The 15,777-nt window shown below is 37.9% G+C and overlaps 1 protein-coding gene across 10 annotated transcripts in view; it reads right to left on the bottom strand.

Annotated features, from left to right (window-relative positions):
- CSRNP3 (cysteine and serine rich nuclear protein 3) overlaps positions 1-15,777 on the bottom strand; it is a 102,459-nt gene that overhangs the window by 65,914 nt on the left and 20,768 nt on the right. For 7 of the 10 annotated variants that reach the window (XM_072040886.1, XM_027462031.3, XM_021272053.4 and 4 more), the window contains one exon: positions 7,279-7,449. In XM_072040886.1, the coding sequence (XP_071896987.1) occupies positions 7,279-7,426 (148 nt within the window). In that variant the 5' untranslated portion in view covers positions 7,427-7,449. Of the gene's footprint in view, positions 1-7,278; positions 7,450-12,755; positions 12,895-15,777 lie in introns of those variants that run through there. The other 3 variants (XM_027462034.3, XM_021272057.4, XM_021272059.4) reach the window with 3 other exon arrangements.

Genomic DNA, 15,777 nt, shown 5'->3' with positions numbered 1-15,777 from the left:
GACACTAATTGGCTTTGGTAAGGAATTGGGAAGTAACAGGACAGTCAATGCCCTTGACCAACCACAAGCTGTTTTCCCCTTTAGAACAGTCATTTCACTATATTATGAGCTCGGATACTTATCGTTAGTTAACACATTATGAAAGCTCTTAAACAAGGTTCAAGGTCTGGATGCTATACATATGCCTTAATGCTACTACTGCTACAAACACATCGTGGTGGGCTAGAATCAGTATTCACGTACACAATTAGAACACCAAAAATGTTACATATTCAATGACCAGAAGAATGACAATCAGTAGTATGAATGGCATTGAGGAGATTGTTTCTGATATTTTGTCAGTCTCAGATCTTAATTATTTAAATACTACAGTTAATAGAACTGTGTGCATTTCTAAGATTAACAGAATAGCATCTTAGCACCTGTCAACTTCAGCAGTTTAGCAAGCAAAAAAGATAGCCTCTTCAGCTGCCATTGCCAGAAGTGCAAATCGCCAACGTGCAGGAGGTGTCCTTGAAAGACAGCACTGCTGAAGAAGAACTGTGTCATGAACAGTTTCTTGGAGTTCTGATAGACCACAACCGAGAATAGTAGGCATACTATTCATTTTTTAATATCTCTGTTCAAAGCAAATGTGTATGAGAAAGGTAGGAATCTTCTGCAAATTTGTAGGAGGCAGGCACTTACAGATCTTACTGATCTGCTTGTTTCTCTCATTGTATAACTTGCATAACTACCTTCCTAATATATAGCACTCTACCTTACTTACTGTTTAGCTGATCAGATATAAAGCTTTCCTCTAGCAGAAAGTTCCAACTGAAAACAAAGAATTAGCTCACATGTCTCAGGAGGTACTCAGCATCCTAGTACTTTATTCATGTTTCCCAGTCTTAAATAATGTATTTCTTACACAAACAGCGTAATTTGTTAAAAGCACTAAATCTAACTTGGCTTTAAGTTTAAAACCATAATTAAAGACTGGTATTAAAAACTTGTAAACCAGTATAAAATGCAGAATATGTACTAAACATATGAAATGAAAAAATGGTACTAAATAAGAAAAAGGAGGTTATTATAAGAGTCTTTCTGAAGCTTCATTTGCTTTGTAAGAGCATGTAAAGAAAATCCAAGGGAAGCTGCTGAAGGACCATTGGGACTCTCAGCAGGAATAAAAGCTAGCACTAGGACAGAGCAGCCTTGAGAAAGAAAGCATAAAGAAAAATTTTCAGGCAAAAAATGAAGCTATTAGAAGTTATAAACTGGTAACAGAAAAATCCATTTTCGTTCTTTTATGATTTGATTCATCAATGATTTCCCTACAGAATTTAATGTAATACCATCAGACCACCCTCAGCTTTCACTGGTATCCAAATGTCATAAAGTTTCCTCATGTCTGAGAAGCAAGTCTGCTACTTTTAGCATTCAAGACATCTAAGTTTTCACCTTTAGAAAACACATTGTAAAATTCTGGTATTACTTGTCAAAGACCATGGAGGAAGACTGCATTAAAATAAAGCCCATCTACATGCCAGCATTACGGTTTCTCCAGAAAATAATGTTGGGTAAGACTAGATCAAATGCAAATTTAAAATCGGTTGAAAAGAAGAACTGACATTAAAGACTATGGGTTTAGGTACATTCCTCTTCATGACAAAAGTCACAGTCATTGTGATTTCATGTTTTTAAAATTCTATATACATGTCACAGATAAGAGAAAACAGACTTTATATTCTATGTATATAAATGATTTTCATTTATCGGTAAAATTACTGAAGTTATTTTGCAGATTAGAACAGCATCTGAAGACAGCAACTACTATAAAAAGTATAGAACTAGTGCCTTGGATTTTATCCAATATACAACAAGTGTTACTATAATTTTTGTTCTGCATCATAAATGAAGGACAAAATCCAGCCATCAAGTTTAACTTTCAGCAAACCTCACAAACAAGAGATCAGCAAATCTCACTTCTTATATCACATTACTGTCATTCTGAACTAGGAATGCCAGTCAGTACATAACATACTCCTACTCAGGAATGGACGAGGGCTTACACATCTGCAAGACACCTTTCTCTAACAAAAACAGAACAGAAGTTCAAGTGCTACAAAATCCCAATCAACATTTTCCAGTAATTTTCTGATGTGTTTTTAAAATGTGTTCTGCACAGTAATGTAGTGAAAGGGGATGAGTCACTTTTACTGACTAAGAATTTACAAACTGCCAGAGCATTAAATTCCTTTGATCTTGATAAAACTGGTTTATTCTCATTTTGTTCATTAGCCCTCCCTCTTTTCCCAGTTATGAGACAGCCAATCTGTGTCCCTTTCTGCAAGCTGACATATTTGCCAAGGAAAATCTGTTACCGGCACTTTCTTGCTCTTAATAAAAAACATCCTGTTGCTTGTCAAACTCCTCCTGCCTCAGGGAACCTCTTCCTCACTTTTAGTTCATATACGGTATGATCAACAAGCTGTTTTTCCACACCAAAAGTTGTTAGCTCCTCTCTGTATTTCTACTAATTGTTCTCCTGTGGATTATGACCACTTTCTTTATTCTCTTACAATCCAGAAAGTCATTTTCTTGTTCTCTGCTCCCACCTTTTTTCTTTTTTTTTTTTTTTTGACTCCCACTTGATGAAATTCCATCATCAATCTCTAATACTGTTTTGCTGATGATTTGAAAAATTGCCAAATAATCTCAGAAAGCAACCTGCTATGTAGCTTTGAGCCATATCCTAAGTACATTCCTTTTAGTGTTAACATGGTAAATATCCATGTGATGAAAAGTAAGAATGCCTTAAGTTATAAATTATCATTAGTTTTCCAAAAAGTTATTTAGAAACTGTAAGAGTTATTTTCTCACCTGTTCTGTCTGAGAAATTACTGTACATGGAGTCTGTCACAAGCAGGTATCCCTATTTAGGCAAAGATTCAATTACAACACTGATCAGTGAAAAACTTCCCTGTGTTCACTCTAGTCTGTTGATAGAAAAACATTATACAGTCCAAAAAACTATTTCAGCACTTTACTTTTACTCTTTAACAATCAAAAATCATGGTTGTCATAGAAACTGTAAAAACTGAAGTAAATCATGACATAACAACGGGATAATGGAAAATGTCTGCTGGCTCAGGTTTTCATGTTGGAAATGCCTCAGTGAATTTACCTGGGGAGTCAAGTAGTTCCTCAATTTAACACAATCTTATAATGACAGGTACGATTACTGTTTTTAATAATCTGGTCAGAATTTGGAAAATATTAGTATTACTCCTGCTCTACACATTGGTTATAGCAAATGCACAAAGACTGTTCCAAAAAAAATCTGTACAAGCCTCTAGGTTAAGGGGACAGAATTTCTTTGATCCAGAGTCTGAAATATCCTGGAGGGACTTCTGGCCAACATTCTCAATATTTCAAAGGTCCCATTTGTAGCTTTTTTAACTGAGACAAATCAAACATCACTTTAGAAACACACATTGCCATTAGCTTCAGTCTCTTACATATTCTATTCAAAAAAAGAATTAAGCTACAAGGCTCTAGCCCAACTGAACATGGTCCAGCTCCATGTAAAACACTATGTTAGGTTCTTTTCATGCAACACAAAAATCAGTAAAATAAAACCCTACTCTTAACTAATAAAGGCTAGAAGAGCCATTTGCTCTTCACCTCCCTGAGCCACATCACAGATCAAAATCCACACACTAGAGTGCAAAAGAGTTTACTGCAACAAGGTGACACTTGGTAATTATTAATTGACTGGAGTGCCTTACTGCAACCATTTGCCCTTTAAGCAGAGCCCAACCTGACGAAAATAATCATAATACATAGAAATATTGTTAGGCTATCCCCAGTGTAGGTGAACAAATCAAGTAGTTTAATCATTAATAATCTGAAAAGCAGCAGTGTGAATGTAGAAGTATTCAGATGTTTAAAAAAGAAAGAAACAAACAAACAACAAAAAAAAAATACTAGAAAGCCTTGTATTGAGTTTTATGGAGAAATTTGAGGGGCTTTCATTTTCTTCTTTGTTTTTCACATGGTTTCCTTAGACCATTTTCATTGTGTAGCTTTAATTTATTCTTTCATATAATAAGGTGCATATATTTTGAATAGACAGCAAACAAGCATGCATTGGTTTTCCCTATGCTTTCCTAAAATTGCCTTTTTTTAAAAAAAATATTACTATAGGAAAAACATCTAAAAGCATTCCCTGTGCTCCCTGAGCATGAATGTGCATGAACACATAGAAGCAGAAAGATTGAGGTATTGAAGAAGTGTTCAGCTCTGTTTTGTTTGACTGCATTGAACACTTTTCAGACTTGGGTCTTACACATCTTCAGTGACCCTCCTTGCTTAGGGATTATGTTTAGTGGAAAGTCTGCAGTCTGCAACATGCTTCAGCAATCTGCAGAAGGTTAACTGACATTAGAGCAACTTTCCCAGCTGCATCTGAGATAAACGTTGGGCCTGCACAAATCAACCTGTCAACCTCTCTAACCATCAGTTTAGAATAAAGTTCTGATTTAAAACAAAATGAAATCCTGCTTCCAGTAAAATGAATAACAAACAAACAATGAGTGAAAGAGTAAACTTTCTTCAAGGGACTAAGAAACAAACACCATTCACCTTTCCTTTCCAAGAATGTCATGAATTAATTTGTTTGCTGCATACATAGCACAGGCTTCTTACACATATTAAGTACACAAACATATACTTCTTCAAACTATACACATACATAGTTTACATACATATATAGTACACATACACTGTTATGCTTTTTGAATACTATAAATGTATATAAATATGTACACAGACATACACCTTTATTTACAGAAGAAGGTACACTCACTTCCAGGGATGCCACTGGGAACATGAAAAGCAATAAAATGCTACTGTAATCATTAAATGCTTCGGATATGCCCGACAATTATTTTTGATTAAAATATGCTACCACAGGAAAAGAAATAAAAAGATTAATGTAAAATGTTGAGTATTAATTATTAACAGCAGTCTTAATCTATATGCAGCTTACAAAATACTGTTAAGAATATTACATTTGACTATCACAAAGAATTTTTATGTACTGACAGGGATTACGGGAGCTCATGGCATAATAGAGGATTTTTTAGATTGCAGTTGTGTCTCAGCAGTCCCTTGGAGATGCAATGAATCTGCGTATGAACTGATAAAGAAGAGTGAGAAGAATTTATATGAATCTTTTGAGATTTTGCTGAACAGCACAGTGGCTTTGGGCACACAGTAGGAGCCCAGACTTCAGGGAACATGTGTACAGAATAAACACACCACCACACAGAGTGGGCTGAGGAGGAAAGAATCCGACACTGATCTCAGATGACGTTAGAGCAAATATACTGTACATATTATAAAACATATAACATATGCTAGTGAGGATATAGTTGTATACAGCAGCAAAGCATGTTTTCATGTTTTGCCCTATATTCAAATATTACACAACCCAATCCTGCAACTTTATCACACAATTTTTGTTTGTAAATAATCGTATTTATTTCAACATATGCATCTAGAGATCTTAGTCCGTTAATAAATTTTGACATCTTGGTTTTGTGGAGAGTGGTGACTCGTGAAAGTAACAATAGAAAACGGGAATCCGTTTTCTACCAGTATCAGGTCAAAATGTTCTGATACAAAATATGCAACTCCAGATCATTTTGTAAGGAAAAATCCTTTTTAAGTAGTAATCTGTTGCTGTGACCATTCTAATACACACATTCTGCCCAGAAAATAAGTATACTTCCAAAAACAATGGCTGTTAGGAAAATTGGGAAAACGAAGCAGTGAATATTTTATCATTGCATAGGGCTCACAAGATTTTATTTGAAGAAACAAACATGAAAGTAATCACAAGTACCTCAGCTAATTTACAGGAAATATTGCATTGTCTGGGACTACAGGCCTGATTCTCCACCACCCAACACCAACACCACTGTAAAAAGTATATGTGGCTTCTATTTTGACTCTATTATAATGTCCAAGATTCCACTATGAAGAGACATGCTCCTTAAATTCAAACTTTGTTGTTTATTTCTACTTTACAAAGAACAATTTAATCAGTTTATTTCGTGATTTATAAGTCTGTTGTAGCAGTCAGGGATTGTTTTTGTGGGTGGTTTTGTTGTTTTTGTTTGTTTGTTTTGTGTGTGTTTGTTTCCCTAACACAAACATTACAAAGCAGTTACCCAAACTGAGTTGTATTAAAGAAATACTGCCGTTGCCTATAGAAACCACGAGCAAATAGGTTGTGGCTTTGTCAAGAATGAAACAAAATGAAAAACAACAAAAACCACACAACAATGGAAAATAAATGAAAGCTAAGCAAAATAAATGCATCTACATCATGCCCTGAAGCCTATTCACGCTAGACTAAAGCACTGGCAGACTGCCAAGTGGAAGAAATTCCAGACTGAAAACCGTATTGCTAGGCTGTAAGAGTTCAAGTTCAAGAGCCACCAGCAAGAGCCTGAAAAGACAATCAGAGCAGGGTAATGAGTTGCGGGGGGTAGAGGAGGGGGGTGGACATCTCACATCTACCTGTCTTAGATCTTTGTTCCTTTCACTATAATTCTAAGTTCAGTGAGAAGCCTAGAGAAAACCTGGGCTTTTCGAAACCGCTCTACTAGCTACCACCGGCATGCTGTTCTTCAAGTGTCTCATACAGACGTCAGGTATGAATATAATATCTTCTCCAAGAAAATTACACATTTCTTTCTCTGTTTACTCCTGTATAGAGCAGAAGAAAAAGACTGATGGCTGTTTGGTTACACTGGATGAATGGTCATAAGGAACAACTGTTAAGCCACGGATTGTGCAGGCTACTCTCAACACTGAACTGACAGAAACAAGCAAAAGCATTTGCTTTAAAGCTTAATTACTGCTGATTTTCCCTCTTTCCCCAAATCATCACCCAAAGTGGAAGATGTTCTCTCACACATTCATAACATTTCAGGTTCTCTAGATGAAGACAATGCAGTACAAAAGTTAAGTTGCCTCAAACTCATTCTGACAGCTACTAATTTTTACAAAAAAAAATACACAAAACTGACTAGAGGAAAGTGGTTTTTAAACAAGAAGTATTTCCTCAGCATCAGCACTGAAATGCAGTAAAACAGGAGGGGAAAAGAAACACACATCAAATAAATCCAGGTAGCCTACATTGTATTACTTCAGAGTAAGATGAACCTTTCTCAGCTGTTATAAAAACAGGAATCATGTCTTACATGCCACTTTAGTACTTACGGGTAAAATGATTAGAAGCTGATGGGTGGACATTGCTTCCACTGTCAGCACTTTCACTGCTAGAAATGTCATCATCTGATTCCCACACGCAGGAACAAGGTGAGGAGCCATCAACTTCTTCAAACTTCCTCTTTAAAATTCCACTCATTGCTGCAATGCTGTCACATGCACCTGTAGCAGGAACAGAGGCAATGAAGCATTGAAACATCTGCCTGCTGTCCAAGTCTTCAAAATTCATTTATCATGGAGGAGTTTATATACATGTATAAATCTGATACTATCACCTTTAGTTAAATGGTTCTTTAACAAGAGTTTTTAAACAACTTTTGCAGGAAGAAGTCCAAAAGATATTCTGACTTTCTTACAGGCAGTTTTTTCTTCTTAAGACAGAAGGTAAATGCCACCTGTTTTCTACCAGCACATCCGAAGTATTATAACTAATCTCATGCATAAAATTAAATAATAAATATTTCAGTTTTGGAGCAAGCTTTAGCTAAGCATAAACTACACATAATCCAATATAGTTCAGTAGAAACATGCCTTCATGTAACATTTAAAAACTTAGCTGGCACCAAGAAACATTACATAGCAAAAATCAGTGTTCCCTACCAAATATAGTTCAGAAATAAATGCTCAGCACTATCAAATGCCCATATTTTCAATTAGATCTCAGAGCATGAGATGCTTAGCATCTTGACAGGCCAAGCCCTGCAGACACAGTTCTGGCTCATTTTGCAGTTTTAATTTATGCATAAGCTTGTTGCAGAGCATTTATGAAATTAAGATATGAGAAGTGGTATATACGTAGACTATTTCCAATCATATGAACAAACTATCAAAGGACTGAAATTATCTTCATGAGCTTTGCTTCCTAATAATACTGTCCAATATAGCCAGAGTCGGGTTGACAATTCCTCAATGTTTCTCCTTCATTTATAACAGCTGACCTTCTTATCTCCATTTATGGAATAACAAGTAAAAAAAAAAAAAAAAAGATCAAAATAATTTTAAAGCAATTCCTAGATCATGCTAATGCATCTGATAGGCTAAAACATTTTTTTCTATATCTTTAATTAAAAAAAAAAAATCTTAAATTTTCTGTCACTATCATTACTGATTACATCCTTGTGAAGATGGAAAATTAATTCCTAGATCTTAATTTAAAAGTTACAGATAACATCTACGCTCTGACTACTAATCAGTGGAAAGTTGCTCTAAATAGCTGTGGGGAAAAAAAAAAAAAGTTTGCTGCTTGATGCTTTCAAGCATACGGTAGCAAAAAAATCCCATTCCTCTGAATGCCACTCGTCTGCAAGCTGCCAGTATAATTTATTTCATAATGAAGTTGTTTTCCTCTGCTAAGTTTTGTTCTACATTTATGGATGTGTCTAATTGAGAGAAAAGATTTCAATATAGATGTGGAATGCTAAGATAATGCAACATAATGCTCAGAACAGATGCTGCATAACATGATCTCCACCACTGAACTTTTTGACTGCAGAGCACACGAAAAATTAAATAACGAATACATTAGGTTCTAATACTGTCAGTCACTCAGGCAGTTTTAAATGCATATGCTTGTCTAAATCTTCTCAGCTTGTTTTACTATTTATGAAAAACCTGTTTTCCTGAAAGGGATTTCTTCAGGCTAAATGCATGACAAACACTACAGGCTTAGATCTCAACCTTTGACCTTTTGTCCAAAAAGGAGTTATCACATACTACAAAGAAAGCATTTTAATTTTTCATGCTGAGGACAAGGAAAGGTGCATTCTGTATCATTTTGGAAAAAAAAAAAATCGTTAAGAATCACCCATTAATATAAAAAATACACTTTGAAAATAAAAAAAAGGAACAAAACCCAAACACACTGGAAACCTAGAAAAATGGAGAGAGGGCAGAAAACCCCAAAGGATAGGGTCAGAAACAACTCCTTCAAACTGCCCTCTGTGTCTTCACTGTATCTATTTGCCAACCACCTTTTCCACTGCCTCCTGCAGTGCTTACAGCACTGAATTTGTGAAATCACAATTATTTCCATGGCAACTGCCTGCAATATCAAAACCAAAGGATTACAGCTTGACTGCAGAATAGGGTAAAGAAGCAGCTGGAGTGTGAGAAAGAAAATGCTTACACTCAAACATCTCAGTGAAGAGACAGAAGAGTGAGAAAAGGGCTGACAGTTTACTGTGCAAGCAAAACCTAGGTCAAATCCACATCTAAGCACATTGAAATTGTGGCTACAGAGTCTTAAAGCCCAAAGAACCTCTGTCATTACTACACTATGAGGCAAACCTAATAGCTATAATCATCACTAGCGTGCAGACCATCAGAAAGAGCTAATTTTCATAGCCTGAGACAGTTACCAGACAAAAGCCCTTTTGCCAGACATTGTCTTCTGCAAGCATACCACACAGTGCCTAGATGACTAACATACATCTTGCCCCTCAGTAAAGCTGTCACAGATGGTGAGTGTCTCAGTCACCGTAACTGTTTACAGCTAGTAGCAGCAACAAATATTTTTCACACCAAAGGGTTTTACATTTCCTTGTGTTTAGCACAGCCTACATTTGCATCACGTGCCATGACCTGGCAGCAGTAAAGCCATTGTATTAATATTTCTGGAACAAACCATAAGAAATGATTCCCAGGATCCCTGAATGGATGGACAGAGTAGTTCTACAGCCAGCTAGCTGATACAGATAAGCCAGGAGGTATGGGAACACTGCAGAAGATGAGTATCACCACGACACTTAAAGAAGACATAACTATCCATTTAAAAATGTATGTACAGTTATCACTGCTGCCCAGTTTTGTTCTGAATCTCTCTTGCGGGAAGATTATCTTATCAAGAAGGTTGCTTGACAAAGCAGTCGCACTAAAATTTAGGTGTTGTCACTTGTCTAGGATCTGTTGATTCATGTCTCTCTGGTATCAAGTCTCTGCAGGAAAACGCTAGATGGGGAAAAGATATTTACACAACTCAAGAGCCTGGATATCACACAGATAGATTACAGGGCGTCTAAACCTGTTTGTACACACTACGTACCAGCAGGAGATCCCCTCAGAATCACATCTGTATAAACAGCTGCCATTCCAGAAGCAATATTCTTCAGAAAGAGGCACATCTGCGCAGGAGTGCAGCATGTTCGATTGGATACATTTAACCCATGCCTTGTTTACACAGACATCGTGCAGTACCTGTGTGACACATCCACACCTCCTGGATCAATAAGCCTGGCAACATACAACCCAGTACTGGTTATCCAAGCGTCACTTCGCACTGTTGATCACATGATACATCCCAGTGGAACATGGAGCCCTACTTCTGACAGCAATGAAGCCACAAAGTTTGTATTATCTATAAAGGTTCCCAAAGTCCAGAATCAGGGAACTAGGACAGGGAACTCTAAATTGTCAGTCTTTCTGCATCACAGCTACAACTGAATCAGTAGTTTCAAATTTTGGGGGAGTCAAACTGAAGCTACTGCAGTCACATGGCAAAAGCAAAATAAAGCAAAATATCCAAGACAGTCCATCACACGGAACAGGATTAATCTCTTACACACAGAAGTACTACAGCAGTATGTATATTCTGAAGAAAAATGAGCAAAGGTGTGCATTTCTGCATCAAATCCAGTACACAAATGTACATGACTCTACAGGAACCAACCTATGTCATGTGACTGAGAAAAACAGATGTCCAGAATAGAGTGAACATGGAAATTAAAAAATAAGTCACTATGCTCGAACTCACAGTAAGATACCAGTAAGTTTCAGCCTTCAGAGGCGAATGCTGAGACAAGAACCAGCTAGTCAGACAGCAAACTGACAGTTTAGGTGAAAAAGGAAAAAAGACGGCTTGCAGAGTTCAATTAAAAACAGACCTTTGTGGATGATCATTAAATAGCTGTCTAAAAACTCAGATGGACTTCGACCAGCACCCTGCTGTCTCACACAACCAAGTAAGATGCAGGCAGTGGAAGCTTCCCTGTGCGTTGATGTATGCTTCACAACACAAAGTGCTCACGCAGTGAAGTGCTGCATCATCCTCTGCCACGCTCCTCACCATGCTAATGGGGCACTAATCTACACCAAGGCGAAGCACAGCTCAAACTGCGGTAACAGTATATCCGAACAAGGAAAATCAGCCACATGTGCCTTGTCACGAGCTGCAGGTCAGGCATCAAATACCCAATGCAGACAAGGGTTATGAGAGAAAATGGCAACTTGCCTCAGCAGAAGCACAGGATGAGTGCCTGCTGGAAGGAGAATCCGTTTTCCTCAATCCCCCACATTCATCCTTTCTCCTTCTCCTCTCTGAAAAAGCTACAGGCACATAGGGACGGTTTGACCAGCTCCCGGCTGCAGGTAGCTGCCCGGCGAAGCGAGGCCTCAAGGCACCATGGCAACGGGCTCTGCCTTGCACCGTGCCAGACAACTGGCAGACACCCCACATCCGCAGGCTCAGAAGCAGCGAGCTATTACTGGAAGAGAAAAACCCCATGCGGGTGCAGGGGGCATTTAAAACAGTCACAATGCTACCCATAACCTACAGAGTGAAATAATGCAAAAGCTTGGCTAGATTGACTTCCTCTTGTGCCTGAAAAGGCTGGAAATTTTAGAAAACCATGGTAACAATCTCATTACAGCAGTCCTGCAGATAGCAGGAATCTCCAAACACCAGCGAAAAGCCCCAGAAGAGCTGGTAAAGAATTACTGGTGAGTGGAAGGGAGGGGTGACACTGCAGCATTATCCGTGGTACTAGGAGACATTTTTGCTGTGATGTTCCCCTGTAAGACATGCTGCCACCAGTCTTTCACTGCCACCCATCGACAGAAAAAAAAAAAAGTAAAACAAAAAACAATCCACAAAACAAAAAGCACTGGTACCTTGTGAGATAGGAGAAATGCTTTAAACTCTCCCTGTGCTGCCTAACTTGCACTTCTGCTATCTGTTTGAAATGTGCTAAAAGATGCTAAGAAAACACACAAAAAGCTGCAATATAGAAATAGGGAATTCACAAAATCCTCGGTTAATGACAACAAAACCAAGACATGCTCATCCTACTCATACTCTACAAATAAATGACTGTGTTGTAAAATTCAGCACTATATATATATATATATACAGCTCATATATCATCTTATGGGAAATAGAACAAGTACAAAGCATACCTGTGAAGTCATAAACATCAAGTATGTACCATATGCAGTAGCCACAACATAAAATGGAACAGATATGCAATAATAAAATAGTTCCCTGCCTCAGATTATATATTTTCCTGCTCACTATAGGAAACTGTTACTGACTAAAGCTCAGGAAAAACAAGATACAAATCCAAGAACACAAAGGCATCTAGGCTAAAATAAAGTCCAATTAATTGCTTCTTTTGTTCACTTATGAAATCTTATTCTGCACTAATTCCTTCTTGAGAGCTGATCACATACCATAATAAAATCTACCTAATTCTTACCTGAAGATGAAAATAAAAGGCAGCCATCAAAGACTTGACGTATGAGTCACACAGTCTTTTGCCTCATCTCAACTGTATCAATTCAAAGTACTGAAAAACATAAAGTAAACTCTAAAGTAGCAATACAGGTTCTCTTCCAAACAAAACCCACTTCTGTGTAAATGACTGCAAACAGAACAGGAGGATGCAGAAAACAGATGTTATACACAAAACATTACTGCAAGTACTCATCACAAACAACTCCCACCCACTGGCCAGTCAGCATGTACTGTAACATGCTAGGGAGACTTGGCAAATCATTTCACAGTTAAATCATGAATATTGATGCTCACAAGCAGAGATGTTTGGGTTATTTGTTGTGATTAATATTCTTGTTGAATATACGTCTATTTCTTAGCTCACAAACAACTTGATATATTTTTAAGAATTTTTCTTATCTGCTTAAAAACATCAGTAACAGAGACGGTCATGAAATAATCAAGGTGTTTGCTTAGTTACACATATCATGCTTTATTATTTTGCTCTTTGGGTAACTGACAGTTTGAAAAGGGAAAAAAAAAGGAGTCATAACTGAAAGCATCTATAGCGACAACATCACTCACACAAAGAATACCATTTGCTTGTGAAAATGACTATTCATGTAAAGGACTGCATTAATGCACACACAAATCCATTTGCATGAATGCTTGCAAACAGTGAACAACAGAGGTACAAGAACATGAATCAAACAGCTGTTCAGAATTCAAATTAATGTTTGCAATACATGTTTTGGTGTATTTGGCAGCTCTAATCACAAGCACCAGTTGTCAGAGGTAGGCTCTGATAATTTCACTAGTACAGCCTGTAAAAACTAAAACCACATAGCAAGATAATTCTACTTTGAGATTATTGCATAAGCAACAAGGAATACCATTAGTATAATCTTACTCGTAAATTCGCGCTTATAGCAGTGGTCAAGTTACACAGTTATAAACTAGGAAAATCCTTTACTTTCTTGCTTCAGTCTAGCTAAATCCATAGCACTAAGTAAATGCCATAGGAATAAGGCTGTGTATTTCAACCTAGGGAATTTGTTCCGGCACTGCAAGCCAAATCCTGCCAAGTCTGCTCTTTGCAGGGTTTCTATACCATCGCTTTAGAGCACTCCTGATTTCACACTTGAGTACTAATCCACGAATCTTCTAGACTGCCTACACATTGTTGTACACTCCACTGTACGCGCCACTAGCTCCACCAGCAATGAATTTAGAATGCCATAGGGATGCTGACATATGCTCACCTCCTCTCCCTGCACGCAGTATGGATGCAATAGTCAGTGGTAAATCTGTCACCCTTAGCATGCCATAAGGTCTCCAAGAGCATGCCATAAGGTCCTACATATACCAAGTGTGCACATATCCCCTTCTCCACCACACAAATATAAGATGTCCGTATATAACAGTATTAAAGCAGCTTTCTGATGACTGAGTTCAACAGTTACAGGAAACACACAAACAATTCAGTAAACAAGAAAATTCTAGGCTGGTTCTCCTAGGTCTTCTGGAATGCCTTCTCCTAGGCATGGTGCCTGAAGAGCAAAGAGAGAGGGGGTAAGAGGCAGTGATAATTCAAGCAGACATCCAGGAACTTTGTAGTCAGGCCTCCAGGGTGCAACCTGGCAGAAGTAGATTCAGAGGCACTCAACAATGAAAGAGACATTCCTTTCCAGATGAGATTTGCCTACAGAAGGGACACAGTTCGAGGCTGTGTTTCATTCATAATAGTTTTTTAAATTTGCTGCATCAAAAACTGCTTCCACATGAGCGAATGATGCATAAACGGTACTGTTTCCTACAGGCAAACAGAAGATCAAGAAGCAAGTCGTGCTAAAGATGGGTCACAAACTCAGGCTCATAATACCTAACCTTCATCTAAGTCATCTAGGACACCTTTAGCTGGGCCTGTCACAAAGTCCTCACCAAAGTTTTCAGGTAAACCACCAGCAACCTGGTGCTGACCAATTATCTTCTGTAAGACTTTAAGCTTCGATGATGAAATTTCAGTAATAATTAAAATCTCTTCATTGAACAGTATTGCAGAAGATGTTCTCTTGCTTCTGTTTGAGGAACAGAAACAGTGCAACTTATTTGGCTTCCATTACTGAAGCATCTGTATCCCAGAATAAAATTTTAAGATTGTATGTGAACCAAGAAAAGGCTTATTACTTTTTAGAATGTGCTGCAGAAGGACAGTGTGAGGCAGAGCTCTGGCCAGGAGATGTCAACTGTCCACAAAACTGAGATGTAAGCAGGACACTGCCACCTGACAACTGACTTTTACAGGTACACAGCCTTTTAAAGAGTGAACATGGAAGTGATGGAAGAACTGTACTGTTCGCTGTATGAGACAGCATGCTAGCAACACATCATTATTGCATCTGTTTGCAAAAGGACAGAGCGTTTGGTTTGCTTAACCCCTCACTAGCATTCCGTAACTGGAATGCAATTCTGAGACCACCAGCAGTGTTTTCAGCATGTTTTTGGCACAGTGCCTTTGCATTAATCTGCTCCCAGCAACAGGAATAGCAGTAGGGTCCAGCTCTGTAGTGGAGATTGGAAATGCGAACAACTTAAAAAGCGCTGAAAAATGAATGTTCTTTAATTTAAATTTTGCATATTAGACCAGGTAGAAACATTAGTAGATAAGCTGCAATCCATCCTCATACTATTTCAGTACTCATCTTCCACACCCTTCTTTTGTGAACATCTTGTACACTGCCTGCTGAGGAGCTGCACAAAATGGTAGGAAATCTTGTATATCTCAGGATACCCCTGCCAACATACACTATGGATTTAGCCAGTATGTGCCAAAAGGGCGTTCAGACCTCTCCAGCTGAGACAGCATGCAACAGGGAGCAAATCAGCATGTATTTAAACACAGCCTGTCTGTTTGTTCACCATTGCCAACAGCTAACAGAGACAGCACGAATTCAGTAGTTCTTCCTTTCTGCCCCATGATTCCTGCATTTTGGTACAATGTTTCT

This window comes from Anas platyrhynchos, chromosome 7 (assembly GCF_047663525.1).
Source record: "Anas platyrhynchos isolate ZD024472 breed Pekin duck chromosome 7, IASCAAS_PekinDuck_T2T, whole genome shotgun sequence".
Classification (NCBI taxonomy): domain Eukaryota; kingdom Metazoa; phylum Chordata; class Aves; order Anseriformes; family Anatidae; genus Anas; species Anas platyrhynchos.
Note: the sequence above shows the minus strand (reverse complement) of the source record. Positions and strands in the feature narration are given on the sequence as shown.